The sequence below is a fragment of the Olea europaea genome, unplaced genomic scaffold (genome assembly GCF_002742605.1).
Source record: "Olea europaea var. sylvestris unplaced genomic scaffold, O_europaea_v1 scaffold261, whole genome shotgun sequence".
Lineage (NCBI taxonomy): Eukaryota > Viridiplantae > Streptophyta > Magnoliopsida > Lamiales > Oleaceae > Olea > Olea europaea.
In genome coordinates this window covers 84,151-99,849 of record NW_019244422.1, presented here as the reverse complement: position 1 = coordinate 99,849, position 15,699 = coordinate 84,151, and the positions used below count along the sequence as shown (strand labels likewise).

Genomic DNA, 15,699 nt, shown 5'->3' with positions numbered 1-15,699 from the left:
CTACCAAACAAGCTCTTAACATTTCATTTCCAACGCAACTTAAGGTTAAGCGAGATTGAACTTTCACAATGATGATTTTGTAACAAAGTTTACATATTCAAATGGTTCGAGGATTTGAAGCCTTACTTTTGAAGGTTATAAAGGTTGGTGGACTCAACCCAAATATATCCTTGACCAGTTGGGGCCGTAGGCTGAGCAGAGCCTGCTCACCGGTCAACAATCTGGCCCGAGTGAGATTGGTCAATTGAGGTGACTAATGGTGAAATTGTTATAAAACTTCAGTGACTAAATTGCTCAAAAAAGCATGAATGACCATGTTAGTCCCTCGTCTAAGTCCCATTCTTTCAAAAAATCATTTTTTCAAAACTCATTTTTAACTACATATCCTTCAATAAAATAACATTACACATAAATCCAAAATTTTTCTTTAATTTTTAACTACACATTTTCCATCAATCACTATTTAAAAATGCATTCTTTCACTTAAAATGGGCTCAAACTAGTACTAGGTTAATTGCGCCTGTCGTCACTAAAATTTGGACTAAATTTTGAAGATAGTCAAGAAAATAATTTCTTACAGTAGTAGTCATTGAATTTTCTTTAATGGTCATGCTAATGATCACTTGGTTAAAAGTATGTTAAATTTCTACGTGACTCCACTAAATGTTAACGTGGACACAAATGATGTCATATATTATGCCACGTTAGCTAGGTTAAGGGTCATTAGAGTTTGAGAAAAATTCAAAATGATCATTGACGTAATTTGCATAGAGTCCCTCAAGTTTCAAATGGTTACACTAATATCAATTGGTTAAAACATTAATATTAATATATGTCAATGTAGACACAACAACTTTATGTATTACGCCACGTTATTGAGATAGATTATGCCAGCGGTCACTGAACTTAGACGTAATTTCAAAATAATCATTGAAATATTTTTCTTACAGTTTTAATAACTAAAAGTTTTAATTATTACATTAATAGTCACTCGATTAATAAATTAACATTATACGTTGTTTTCTTCCTAATTTCTTTCCCAAATTATTGGTTACCCTTATTCCCATGTTCCTCCAATAGGCTTTGATATAAGATTTTCAATTAAAAAATAAATTAGACATCGCCTTACAATGTGTTTTCCTATATCATTCTTCTATAAAATACCCATTTCCCTCTAATTTAAGGTTCTAGTTCTACAGACGCACAAGTAATAGTAATAGAGTTCGACTCACGAATCTTAGTAATTTCCGAATGCTACTTATGCAATGAGCTGAATAATGAAGTTTGTGGATCGAAGCTAACACGGGACGTTGGTTATTGGATTGTGAAAACATTGAGATAACATTAGTACAGTAATAGGGTCTACATGATTTTTGAAGTTTAAGTGCATTAAATTCAGAATTAAATTTGTGGATTCGTTTATCAAAAGTCGGATTGTATGCTTTTTTTTTTGGGTCGACCCTCTAATACATAGAGGAGGGAACAAAAATGATTGAAAATAAAGGGCAGCTACTTGAAAAAATTGTCGAGTAATCATTTTGAAATTTACTTCAGATTCCAAACATGATTGATGTAATTAATCAGGCTTAAATGGTGCAATACAGAATGCCGTTTGTGTCCCTTTGCTATTTAATAGCATTGTATAGGTTTTAGTTTTATTCGAGTGATCATTAGTGTAATAGTTAAAAACTTCGTTCGTTAATACTATAAGAAAATTAATTCAATGATCATTTTAAAATTTACTCCAATCTTCAGTGACCATTGGCATTATTAACCCTCAAACTTCTTCTTCTTCCTTTTTTATTTTATTTATTTATTTATTATTTTTTTTCACTCCGACGAAAATACGATAGTTTTAACTTTGGGTAATTGACGCAAAACGTCCATACTTTTCATTTTTTGACAATTTTGCCATCAAATCAACATTTCGTTGTGATGAAGGCCCTTCCGTCCAAGTTCCATCCATTTTGTCGTTAATTAAAGAGAGAGAACCAATTTTTGTCCAGTTAGCAGGGGTAAAACCGTCTCTCCCATTGAACCCCTTATTCCCGCCTTCTACGTAGTCCATATATATAACAGTACCTCGAAAATGGGTGTGAAAATATTTTAAATTATTACATTAAATAAGGGAAAAAATGTCATTAATTAAAGAGCATATATAGTGGTGAAATCCGACCATCACTGCTGCTTTTATGTTGGGTTTCATGAAAAATGTAATAAGATATATATTGAATGGGTGGTCAATTTATAGAGATCACTGCTAGATGTTTATTTCTAGTTTATGCTTATTGTGACCATGGGGTAAATTGAGGAGATCGAATGAAAATGGTTGCTGTGACGTATGTATCGATTCTATGTATCAGTTCAATGGTGAATGACCCATTTTAGCTTATTGGTGAAGATGAACGGGTCTTGTTCACTTCTTCTGGGAATCGAATGAACCTTGCGCTAATAATCCCTACGTAGTTATAATTTTGGTTTAAAACATCCCTACCTATAAAAAGTTTGGCGAGTAAAGTCCCTACCTTTTAGAAATATTTGCTAATAACATCCCGAACTTTTAGAAATATTTGTGAATAACGTCCCTAACTTTTAAAAAAAATTTGGCGAGAGAATTCCCTATTTTCTTCCGTATACCACCTGTTGATACACACCAACTCAAAAGTCCTTAAATACACAATTCTATCACAGAATCTGAGACACAATTCATCCACCAATCAATCGAAAATTGAAACAAAAATATCCACTACTTGCTGAAGCAAAAATAATCGAAAATTGAAGCAAAAATAGATACAATTCATTTCAAATGTGCAAAATATCCACTGTGCAACCAACATAAGTCCTGAACTTGCTACATTCTCCCAGTACATAAACACCAAAAAAGGTTCCTAAAGTGCTATATTATATCCACTACATGCAGACAATTTGTGCAGTAAATAACAAAATAAAAGCCAAAAAATAACAAGTGAACTTGGCAGACGCCAGACAGCTTCATCCTAACAAAGTGCTAGAGGTGGTGCCCCTTTGCAGCCTCTCCTATTGTGTCCTACTTCATCGCACTTCGAACATGTCATTATTAGTCCCGATCTTTTTCGTTGACTTTTCGTTGTTCCTGAAGTTGATTGTGAAGTATTGACATTGCTCTTGGACTGCGTGGACCTCTTCGGCTGACTTGAAGAAGCCACCTCATAAGGCTCTTTTCTTCTGTTTTTCTTTGGCCTCCCAGGCCTCTTTGTGTACACCGGTGGAGTGAGAGGGTTCAAACCTGGGGTAGGCCGTGCGTTCGGACCTGTGATGGGGGATATTGATGGCGTATATGTTCTCATGTATGCATCCTTCTTATAAATATCATCCACAAACTCTAACACATTCAGGCCTCTAGATACAATTGAGGCAATGACATGGCTACATGCAATTCCTGATAATTGCCAACCACGACATGTACAAGTTCGTGCCCTTAAATCCACAGCATGTAGCACAATCCCTACATTGTGGCGAACTTGGAACTTTTCATTGCCTGTGTACTCAGCCCACTCAAACCTTACAAGTTTACCATTTTTGTCCAAAATCTTCTGAATTCTAGGTCCAATTGCTGTTGTCCACCTATCACAAGACTCTCTACGGGCCACAATTCTTCTCATCAAATATACTCTGATATCCTCCAGTATGGTTAAGATCGGCTTCTCTCTTGCAGCCATAATTGTGCTATTAAATTATTCACATAAGTTGGTCAGAAGCATGTCACACTGATTCCACTCTTTAGAGTGGTATTTACTCCAATGGGAAGCTAGTTTTTTTTCAAGCCATCCATAAGCAGTCGGGTCCAAATCCATCATCCGTTGCATGTGTTGACGCCACTGCGATATAGTAGTGGCCCTGGCTGCATCCCACAAACAGTTCTTCAATGCTAAACCCTTGTGACAAACGCTGAAATTGTTGTATAGATGTCTGACACAATGCTCCGAATTCTCAAACAATGTCCCAATTGCATTTGTCAATCCCTTTTGCTTATCTGAAATGAATATCCAATGTTGACTGTTATGTATGTGCAAATCATCCTCCAATAACTCCAAAAACCATTTCCAATTATCCCCATTTTCAACCTCCACAACTACGTATGCCACCGAATATATACCATTATTCGCATCAACACCAATTGTTGTCAACAATTGGCCACCAAGCTCTGTCTTCAAAAAACAGCCATCTACCCTAATCACCCCTCTGCAACCTCGAATAAAACCATCTCTCAATGCCCCAATGCAAATATACAACTGTCGAAATTCTCCAACGTGCCCCTCAACCAATGCAATGGTCCCAATATTTGTCCTCTTTAACTCCTCACAATAATCCCACGGTAATTTGTAATGCTCCACCACACTCCCTCTAATTTTTTCGAGCGCCTTCTCCTTCAATCTATATACCTGCCAGGCTGAGATATCACCTAAACCATCTCGCTTAACCCTCTCCATGAATGTAGTGACTGACATGTTTTGCTCAGCCCTCCAATCAGCTAAATATCTATTTGCCAAATAGGATGAGGTCACCCTGAAGTTCTTGTATACCATGGGATAAGTATGCTCCTCCACAAAAGTTTTGATCGCCCAACTTGCCTTACCATGCTCCTTTGTAGCATACAACACCCACGGACAATCTCTCTTACACTTGGCTCTCAATCTACGAGCATCATCCTTTTTGAACTTAATCTCTCTACTGTTTGTAACTGAATGTGAGGTGATTGCAGCCTTTAGTACGGCCTTCGACTCAAATATCAAGCCTGCATAATCAAAAAAAATTAATGCATATCAGACCTCATGACACTAAAGTACATAAGCAAGTTTAAATTTGAAGCAAAGAATAATGTTCAAGTTACCTGTTTTGAACACTGGATCCTCCATATTTGTCCCCACATTCAAAGCATCATTGGAAGCCCTCATTTTTGAAGCTCTATTACCTTCCTCTTCACTATAAATGCTTCGTAAATCATCGGAGTCCTCGTAGTCGGTATCTGAATTTCTAACAAGCTGCTCATTCAACATACCAAATCCGAAATCAAAATGAACCCTTTCACTCCCTACTTCAGTATTATCTACAGGCTCCGGCTCTCTCTCATAATCGGATTCCACCAAACCTTCAACTTTCTCTTCTTCCACCCTTGTTTCTTCATTTTGATCTTTCTCCGGATTCAAATCACTTACATTTGTATCTCCCTCGTTTTGGTATTGTAAGGTTTGCTCGTATTGTCACCACAACTCGTCAGCATTTTCATCAAAATATTTATCTGACCAACTATCTTCAGGCTCATTTCCTTCGTTTTCAGCAACTGAAGGGATATAACAACCTTCAAATGGTTAGTCTTCATCAACTTGTGAATGTGAAGGATTCCACGGCAATGCATATGATTGCTTTCGGGCTACAACATATATTTTCACATCTGGACGTCCATCCCTATCCCTAAGCATTCCGTTAATATCCTCTTCACTCTCTAGTCTCATCAACCCCTTCCCTAAGCTCTTTTTTGCTTCTTATAGTAAAATTCTAACACACTTTCATCACAAGTCCCATGTAAGAATTTACGCAAATTCTCTCTGTTGCACCATTTAGCATGAAAGAAGTCGACGAAAAGAATGGATCCCCCTTCATAAACCACATTGTTTTGCTTATCATAAAATTGGCCTCTATAATGTACTTCGATAGTAAAATATTCAGACTTACCACTTGTAAGCAATCGTATAAAGTTCACATCAAAATCAACCAACAAATTAGGGAGGACATTGATAGAACTCAATGCAAGAGGACATAACTCAATCGTATAATGTTAACAACCACGTGGACATTGATAGACTCAACCTCAACACTGAAACATGGATATCTTCTATGACAGAAATACATCAAAAACAGAATAGTAAGAAATACAACACTAACAACATTCTACTAAAATTTTATAACTCACTGAAAATAATTAAAGTGACATAACTCGACCTCAACACCAAAAAAAAAAAACAAAAAAAAACAAAACGGATACGAATACATGCCAAAGGGAAATACGAACAGCGACAGAAAACAGATATAAATTGGGGGATTCCAATCCGAAATTTTGTGAATGCACACTGGAATCAGAGAAGTCAATACAAAAAATAGGGGATGAACTACATACCATATCTGGGTCGTTCGTCGTCGGGGTTTCTCAAATATGGAAGAAACATGTTGTTCCTTGAAGGCCTACGTAACAACAATAAACACTATCAAAACCCTATTAGTACACTTAATCATGCAAAGCACCACAATATGAAATGGAAAACGAAAATACCCAAAAAGTAATGATTCTTACACGACGTCGCTCGCTGGACAAACTCCTAACGCAAGCTTCCACTATGCCGGTTGCTGGTGTGCGACCATACGAGAGGAGAATGGAGCAATAATTGTTGAAATGGAAGATAAATGAGAATTTTTGAAGACCCGAGGGAGAGTGGAATGGGAGCCGTTCGGGCTGTGAAGTGTGAAGAAGGAAATTAAGAAAATGAGGGTTTTCAATGGGTGTGACAGTTTTACCCCTGTTGACTGGACAAAAAATGGTTCTCTCTCTTTAGTTAACGGCAAAATGAATGGAACTGGATGGAAGGACCTTCATCGCAACGAAAGGTTGATTTGAGGGCAAAAATATCAAAAAATGAAAGATAGGAATATTTTCCACAATTAAGGTGAAACATAGGGACGTTTTGCGCCAATTACCCTTTTAATTTTAATTTTCTCAAACATACTCGCCATTAGTTGATCCCTCCTCCACACCGTCGACGGGCAAAGCGTATACAGATACATATATAAACTGAGTAAGTTACATTTATAAAATGAGGGATTCCATGCTCATCGTTTGCGCGTATTTGATATCTTTCCCCTTCGTTACATTGAATTTCAGAAGGGCATATTGATACTAACTATAATGGGGAAGGATGAGAAGAGCGTGGTAGGGAGGTCTATGTTGAAGCACCACAACCAGATGATCCAGCAGTCGAAGGAGAAAGGAGAATACTACCGGAGCCAGCAGAAGGTGTTGGAATCGGTAACGGAGGTTACTGATAGTGAAGCCGTTATCGAACAGACAGACGAGGCCTACCGCCACTTCTCCGCCGTCAACTCCCCCGTCAACGTTCACTTCAATTCGTTAGACCCTTTTTAATGACTATAGTTGCAAATTTAACTTATAGATTATGTTGAATGTTGGGATCCTTGGAGTTCAATCAAACAATAATCATCAATCAATAAAGGATTTCAAGGCAAAATCAAAGAAAATAAGATGGAAAGATACAACCTGATCTCGACCGAATCTGGACAGCAACTTCTCCTTGCTCTTATGGCTGATTTAGGCTTAGGAACAGCTCCATGTAATGCAAATTACCTTCCAAAGAGAGAGAGAGAGAAATAGGCAAAGAACCCACCAACCGGACCCCTTCAACCGAAACCCCGAGAGCAAAAAGGGAAGAGAGAGTCGACTTAAGAAGAGAAGAAACGACCTCTCTGCCAATAAACGTGGGGGGAGCCTTTTGTGTCAACCATCAAGTCCATCAAGTCAAAAAATCTCCCCCAAGACAAGGCAACAAAAAATATCTCAAATAGATTAAATCCCGACCGTCGATCCCATCCAATGGTCCATAATAAAACTGAACAAAATGGAGTTAAGAGAACCATATTCTCACATTCTTCACCTTGGTTCTCATAACACTCTCTCTTGGTTGCGAATTTGCACATGGAAGAACTGTTCATCATCATCGCCCACTAACTGCAAGAAAAATTAACCAGTGTCAATATGTAATAAAGATAAGCACAATTTAAATTTACCTACAGGTAGAATTTTTGTTCCCACATCAGATGGATTCCTTTCAGTGTGAATTTTAACAAGATTAACTTCACCTTGAGACAGTTTCTCACGAATAAAATGATACTTCACCTCAATATGTTTAGTTCTTTCATGATAAACAGGATTCCTACAAAGCGACAAAGCACTTTGACTATCAGTAAACATAACAGGTGTATCATGCATGAAGTTCAATTCCTTTAAAATTCCTTTTAACCAGGTACATTCCTTAACCGCCTCGGTTATGGCAACATACCGTGCCTCAGTACTTGACAAAGTAACTAAAGGTTGCAGCTGAGACTTTCATGTTATACAATTGTCACCAAGTGTAAAAAAGTAAGCTGTGGTGGACTTTCTGCTATCCTTGTCACCAGCAAAATCAGAATCTACATCCCCTTTAGAGTAAGGTTTTTAGATCTTTTTTCATACACTAGACCCAGATTTAATGTACCAACAATGTACCTTAACAACCATTTCAAACCTGCCCAATGGGGCTTTCCAGGGTTGGACATAAATCTGCTCAAAAAACTTATAGCATAGGCTAAGTCAGGCCTGGTTGTTATCATAGAGAACATAACGGAACCTATAGCATTAGAGTAGGGTATGTTCCTCATTTCTCTAAATTACTCCTCAGTTTTAGGAGAATGTGCACTAGAAAGATTCATGTGAGTTGCTAAGGGAACGTTCACAGATTTTGATCCATTCATACCAAATTTAGTTATGACTTTGTTTAGATAGGCTTCTTGGGAAATGATTAGTCTATTTTCAGCCTTATCTCTCTTTATAACCATCTCCAAAATCTTCTTAGCACTCTCCAAATCTTTCATATCGAATTCTAATTTTAAAAGGTTCTTCATCTTAGTGATTTCAGTCTTACTTGAACTTGCTAGAAGCATGTCATCTACATACAGCAACAAGTAGACCTCACAGCCCTCCTTACTATTATTATAGTATAGGCATGCATCATATTCACTCCTTTTAAAACCTATCTTCAGTACATAGGTATCGAACCTTATGTACCACTGTCTAGGGCTTTGTTTAAGCCCATACAGAGATCTTTCTAATTTGCACACACAGTTTATTTTACCTTTCACCTCAAAACCTTGAGGTTGACTCATGTAAATATCCTCTTCCAATTTCCCATGTAGGAAAGCAGTCTTGACATCTAGTTGTTCCAATTCTAGTTAAACTGAACAACCAATGCCAAAACCAGTCTGATTGTTTTGTACTTTATCATAGGAGAGAATATCTCATTGTAATCAACCCCCTCCTTTTGAGTGAACCCTTTCGCCACTAATTTGGCCTTATAACTAAGGGGATCACTAGGATTATTTCCTTCTTTCAATTTGTAAATCCACTTACATTGAACTATCCTATGATCCTTAGGTTTGTTAACTAAGTTCCAAGTTTTATTCTCCATTAAAGATTCCATTTCTTCCTGCATAGCTTTTAGCCAATTTTTAGAACATTTTCCATTAACAGCTTCTTCATAACTAACAGGTTCTATCTGTTCAAGGGCTTCACCTGAAACCAAGGCAAAATCAGTCAAGTTTAGGGATTCATATCTAGGATTTGGCCTGATCTGCCTCCTCCCCCGATCCCTAGTAAGCTGATAATCTTGATTAGGTGGCTGATCATTAAAATGTTAAACTTCACCTGTTTCAATGTTATCTTGAAGTTCAGTCACCTCTTCAGGTTCAGGTTCAATTTCAATTTCATTTTCATTTTCATGATGTATAGGGTCATTTTCGTCATTCCCAGGTGTAGGTGAATTTAGCCTAGTTAGCTTCACCTCAGTCTGAATACTCTTCTCAGTTTCAGATTTGTTAGTTTCTTCGATTTTCTATTTTAGACATGGCATCTCAGATTCATTAAAGACTACAATCCTGCCGTTAATAATCTTAATGCCTTGGACCCCTAAAACCCATAACCTATAGCCCTTCACACCCTCGGGATACCCTAACATCACACACTTGACAGCCCTCGGCTCAAGTTTCCCTTCAGATTGGTGTGCATATGCAGCACATCCAAACACCCTCAAGTGTTCTAGATTTGGAGGCTCTCCCGTCCACAACTCCTGTGGGGTCTTAAACCCTATACTGCTGGACGGAGACCTATTAATCAGATAAGCTGCAGTACTTGCAACTTCAGCCCAAAAACCTTTCGCAAGGCCAGAGCTAATCAACATACACCTAACTTTGTTCATTATGGTCCTGTTCATTCTTTCAGCAACCCCATTTTGATCGAGAGAATTTGGAATCAGAGCTCTTGATTTTTTATCATCCCTCGCCGTAATAATATCTCGGGGTCAGGTGTGTATTTAACAGTTCTGTGTCTTGTTATACCTTTCTGCTTACAGAAGTTGTCAAATTCGTTATTACAGAATTCAAGCCCATTATCAGTTCTTAATGTTTTAAGTTTCTTGTCTAACTGATTCTTAATAGACTTTAACAAAACTCTGAATTTTTCAAAAGTTTCCTACTTAGCCTTCAAAGGATAAATCCAAACCTTTCTTGAGTAATCATCCACTAAGGACAAGAAGTACTTGCTTCCACCAAATGTGGAGTGCTTCTCGGGGCCCCATAGATCAGCATGGACATAGTCCAATGGTCTGCTAGTCCTATGAGAGCTAGCTTCAAAGCTCACCTTATGGGACTTACCTAAGACACAAGTTTTACAGAATTCCATAGTTTTGATGTCATCTTTTCCAAGTAATTTCTGATTACTTAAAGATTTTAGCCCTTTAAACCCAATGTGACCCATTCTGTTATGCCAAAGTTCAGTTTTGTCTTTACTCATAGTAAGAAGGCTATAATCAACTGGTATTTCAGTTCTACCCTCAAGATAGTACAGATCATTCCTCTTAGGCCCTTTCATAACTATGAGAGAACCCTTCATAATTTTCAAAGTCTTGTTACTAGACTTGAAGGTATATCCCTCATCTTCAAGAGAACCTAAGGAAATGAGGTTCCTTTTTAAATTTGGGACATAGCTAACATTTCTGAGTTGCGTGACGGCCCCATCATACATTTTGATGGCTATGTCACCAACTCCAACCACATTTTGAGAATTATTGTCTCCCATGTAGACCTTTCTAGGTTCAGTCTCTCTATAGTTATAGAACCAAGACCTATCAGAGCACATATGGAAAGTGTACCCTGTGTCTAGAATCCAATTTTTGTCAAATTCTTCCTCAGACACATTCATGACATGCAAACTATTAATTTCAGAAACAACAGCAACATTATCAACATCAGAATTGTTCGGGTCTTTTTGTTTCCTTTTCTAGTCGAAGCAGTCTTTCTTGAAATGTCCTAACTTTCCACAGTGATAACATTTCTTACCGCTTTTATCTTTAGATTTAAATCTCATTTTAGATTTTCCTCTCCCCTTCTTGTTATGGAAGTTAAACTCTTTCTTTTCAGGTCTTCCCCTAACAAATAGACTCTCTTCCCGGAAATGAGTTCTGTTGTCTCTTTTTAATTCAAGTTCTCTTGATTTTAAAGCATCGGAAATAATAGCTTGAGTGAGAGGGTCCCTACCATATTTTATGGCATTTTTCATTTCTCTGTAAGATTCGGGTAAAGAATTTAGTAATATGACAGCTAAATCCTCATCGTCAAATTTTTTATCATTATGAGCTAGACTCTTAACAATTATGCTAAAGTCACTCAAATTCCCCTTGACATCCTTCCCCGGGTCCATCTTAAAACTAAACAACTTTTCCAACAGGTATATTTTGTTAGGTAAAGTTTTAGTTAAGAAAAAGGCATCTGAAGCAATCCACAAAGTTCTAGCAGTTTTAGCACTATCAACTTGTCTCACAATGTTGTCAGATAGATGCAAAATTATAGAACTGTAAGCAATTTCATTCATGTCTTCAATTTCAGTTGGTTTAGCTTTTAACTCATCAGAAACTGTAGCGGGATCATCGAGAGCTTTAGCAACTCTCTGTTGGACCAAAATGGCCCTCATTTTCTGTTTCCATATCAAGTAATCCCCATTTCCATCGAATTGCGATAATTCGACCCTCGAACCCATTACAGTTTCTGTAAAAGAGTGGCCTGTACTGGTGGACAAAACATAAAAGGTTTTGAAATTTTTTTTTCCAGATGATCAATATAAAAATATGAATGCCGAGTTTAAAAACAATTTTAGAAATGAAGCACAACAATCACATAATCCGTTCACGAAACACAGGTATATAATGCAAGTAAATATGCTTTCAGGTTACAAATTAATCACACGAATTCAATCAACGGAATTCACAAATAGGCAACCAAGCAATAATCATGCATAAACCGGTAAAGATACCAAACCTAACCTAACGGAGAGTTTGGAATAATCTTACCAAACTACTGTTGAAAAACAGTTTATATACCACCAAATTTCTGAACCGAATTGCTGTAGACGTCAAGCCAGGGGCAAAATCGTCCAACTTTTTCTGTAAAACCTGAAACGGAAAACAAACGACATTAGTGCGTTCAGGACATCGAAATAGTAAACTGCCCGAAAAAAGCTCGTCGGAAAGTCCAGCCACGCGTCGTCGCTGGAGTCACGCTCCGCCGGTCGCCGGTCCGATCACGTGCCCCACCATAGGGAGCGCCTTGGTCTGCTGGTTATGGGTCCAAGGTCAGTTTCGCCAAAAGGTCAGTCGTTTGGCCGGAATTTGGAGTTTCAGATTCGGCCAAAAATTGGAATCACGATTTCCTTGAAGTTTTTGATCGATTTTTGGATAGATTTCACTCCTCCTTGCTCTGATACCAGTTTGTTGGGTTCCTTGGAGTTCAATTAAACAATAATCATCAATCAATAAAGGATTTCAAGGCAAAATCAAAGAAAATAAGATGGAAAGATACAACCCGATCTCGGCCGAATCTGGACAGCAACTTCTCCTTGCTCTTATGGCTGATTTAGGCTTAGGAACAGCTCCATGTAATGCAAATCACCTTCCAAAGAGAGAGAGAGAAATCGGCAAAGAACCCACCAACCGGACCCATTCAACGTTCAACTGAAACCCCGAGAGCAAAAAGGGAAGAGAGAGTCGACTTAAGAAGAGAAGAAAAGACCTCTCTGCCAATAAATGTGGGGGGAGCCTTTTTGTGTCAACCATCAAGTCCATCAAGTAAAAAACATCTTCCCCAAGACAAGGCAACAAAAAATATCTCAAATAGATTAAATTCCGGCCGTCGATCCCATCCAATGGTCCATAATAAAACTGAACAAAATGGAGTTAAGAGAACCATATTCTCACATTGAACATTGCTAGAGTGTGATACAAGAGCTCGTAAGAGGGGCAATTTCAGTTCTATTACACATTTATATCTGGTTGAAACTTGAAATAATTCCTATAATGCCCCATTTGGAAATTGAAAATGTGAACTGGGAAAATGCTAAAAGATCGAAAATAGTTGAGGAACTGTATTTGTTTGTTTATATTTCACCCGTTCTTCATTTAAATCTTATATAGTTTTTGAGTTTTGTTCTAGTTTTCTGTAGGAGGAAAAATGATAAGAATTTTCATTTACCATTGTTTTCTTGTTTCTTGTATATGTCCATGAATTAACTAGAGAGTAGAGAATGAAGGTGTCTTTCTAATTTCTCTTTTATTTTTTGGGTTGTATGTTTAAGTTCTACGTCATAGTTGTTCGTCTAATTATTAGTAGGCATCTCCAACAAGAAATTGTAGTGCCCGGCTTTTCTTTCAATCCGTTAATGTTCTTTCTGTGATCGTGTTCCATTCATTTTCTTGGCTATTGTTGACACATAAAAATTCAGCCCAGATCGAACAGCCCAAGGAGTAAAGCCCAATTGGAGGATCCCCAAATCGGATAGCTCAAAGAACGAAGTCCAATCGAACGAATCAAGGTGAAGGCCCAAATAAGGGGCCCAAGAGTGCGGTAACGCCATCGCCCAAGTTTGCAAGTCGCCCAGAATCTGAACGAATGGAGTGTCATACGGTCGCCCAGAGCTGTTATTCTGTTCTCGCCCAAACCTTCAAGTCGCCCAAGGTATCAACAAATATAACGCATTGTGGTTATCAAGAAATGCAGTTATCAAGGCAGTTGTTAAAGTAGCCCTATCACGTTCCACAACTCAAGGAATTCAATCGAAAGCGGTTGAACGATGAAAGATAATGGCAGCGGTTAAGAGGCAGTTTCATGACAAAATGACCACTATAAAGAAAGTGGGTAGTTATAGGACGATCAAGCAGTTTTCAGAGTAGTTAATCCAAAGAGATCGTCTATAAGGTATAAAAGGGAGAAAGTACGTAGAAGCAAAGGACCGAATCCAAAACTCTCGAACAGAGAATATGTAATTTTCATTTCCTTAACTTTTAGACTTAAACACTTTTCTTTCTGTAACTCGTGTGCTTGCGTCCCTTGGAGGCACGTCGTTTTTCATTTCCAATTGTAAAGTTCATCGCCAATAAAAGAACACCCCTTTTTGGGACTTTGTCTCAAGAGGTTTCGTCCCTTACACAATCGTCTGATCCTTTTTAATTGTTAGCGACTTAACCCGCGCGAAACAATTTGGCACGCCCAGTGGGACAGTGGTGTTAGGTGTTGAAAATACAAAAGGTGAAACAATCCTCAAAGATCCGACAAGGAAAGAGCAAATCAGGGAGGAATACAGTCTGTAATCGAGCGATATGAGGAGCAGCATGCCTCTCCACGAACAGATGGACAAAATCAGAGCAGTAACAGTCGTTACGAACCAATGACGGAGTTGAGTCCTCGAACCATGCGTGCATTGCTTGGAGAACTCACGCAAGACGTCGTTGAACAGGTAAATCTTCGAAGTATTCATAATATGGAAAGATTTACACAAAATGGAAATGCACACTATGACAATATGGCCAAACAGCTAAAGACGTTAAACGAAATAATGAATAAGTTAGTAGGCCGAATATGTCAACCGGTCATACCTCTTACAAACCACTTTCAAACCAGGACAATTGTGGGACATAATCCCTCTGTCCTAAATCCGAATCAAGGGATGGAATCGCTTTTTGGTCCCTCTACTTCAAACCAAGGAGGCACTACAGTGCCAAATCAAAATAATGGTAGTGGCATGCCTAACTTGGGGGGTAATTCAAATGTGAGAGATAATGTCCTAAACAATGGACAGAATATTCCACGTGGTAATGAGGGAACAGATGTCCAGGCTAACGGTAATGGACCTAATTATGGTAATTTTGTTGCCAATCAAGGACCAAACATCAGACCTCATGCAAATCAACCGGTTAATCAGCCTGTAGGAATTTCATATGATCCCAATGTCATGTTGAGGAACCAGATTATGGAAATCGTGCAGGATCAGATGGCCTTTGGGGTGCGTCCTGTCATTAGGCCGACGTATACAAAGCCATATCCTGATTGGGTAGACCAAGCATATCCATGGCCTAGAGGGTACAAAGTGCCAGAATTCTCACTGTTTACCGGTTTAGGAGAGGTGTCTACTCTAGAACACATAGGGCGATTCACGTTGCAAAGTGGTGATGTAACCGATTACCATAAAATGAGAATTTCCTGATCTTTTCCAGTTGAGTGCGAATGTGATTAGGTATGAGCGACTGATAAGAGAAGAAGAACAAATGAAAAATTCTAGTAAAGGGACTTATTTCAGAGACCCAAATTTTGACGTTCATACCATCGATGACGAATCATACGATCAGGCCGAAGTGTGTTTGACCGAATTGGTAAAAGGGGATACATATACTTGTCCCATAATGGCCAAGCCTAGACCATCGGGCAAAGATGAGCCCATAAAGGATGGAAACATAAAGGCTAGAACGTTCTCGTTCGATGTGACCAAAGCTGACCTTATATTCGATAAATTATATAGGG

The 15,699-nt window shown here is 38.2% G+C and overlaps 2 protein-coding genes across 2 annotated transcripts in view; one reads left to right on the top strand and one right to left on the bottom strand.

The window, feature by feature from the left end:
* Positions 1–3,713: 3,713 nt before the first annotated feature.
* LOC111383052 lies at positions 3,714–5,492 on the bottom strand. The gene is made up of 3 exons (XM_023007112.1): positions 5,364–5,492; positions 4,871–5,231; positions 3,714–4,774 (listed from the first exon to the last, which is right to left on the bottom strand). The coding sequence occupies exons 1-3, from the start codon at positions 5,490–5,492 to the stop codon at positions 3,714–3,716; spliced, it is 1,551 nt and encodes a 516-aa protein (XP_022862880.1).
* Positions 5,493–7,078: 1,586 nt separating this feature from the next.
* LOC111383081 (GTPase LSG1-2-like) overlaps positions 7,079–15,699 on the top strand; it is a 20,967-nt gene continuing 12,346 nt past the window's right edge. The window contains exon 1 of the mRNA XM_023007148.1: positions 7,079–7,158. The gene's annotated coding sequence lies outside the window, so the exon portion shown is untranslated. The remainder of the gene's footprint in view (positions 7,159–15,699) is intronic.

Excerpts from the sequence above, each read along its gene's own strand:
- LOC111383052 (XM_023007112.1), bottom strand. The coding sequence starts at position 5,492 with ATGAGACTAGAGAGTGAAGAGGATATTAACGGAATGCTTAGGGATAGG. Across the intron at positions 5,232-5,363 it reads GGAATCCTTCACATTCACAA|CAAACCTTACAATACCAAAA; the intron begins GTTGATGAAGAC and ends TGACAATACGAG. Across the intron at positions 4,775-4,870 it reads GGATCCAGTGTTCAAAACAG|GCTTGATATTTGAGTCGAAG; the intron begins GTAACTTGAACA and ends TTGATTATGCAG.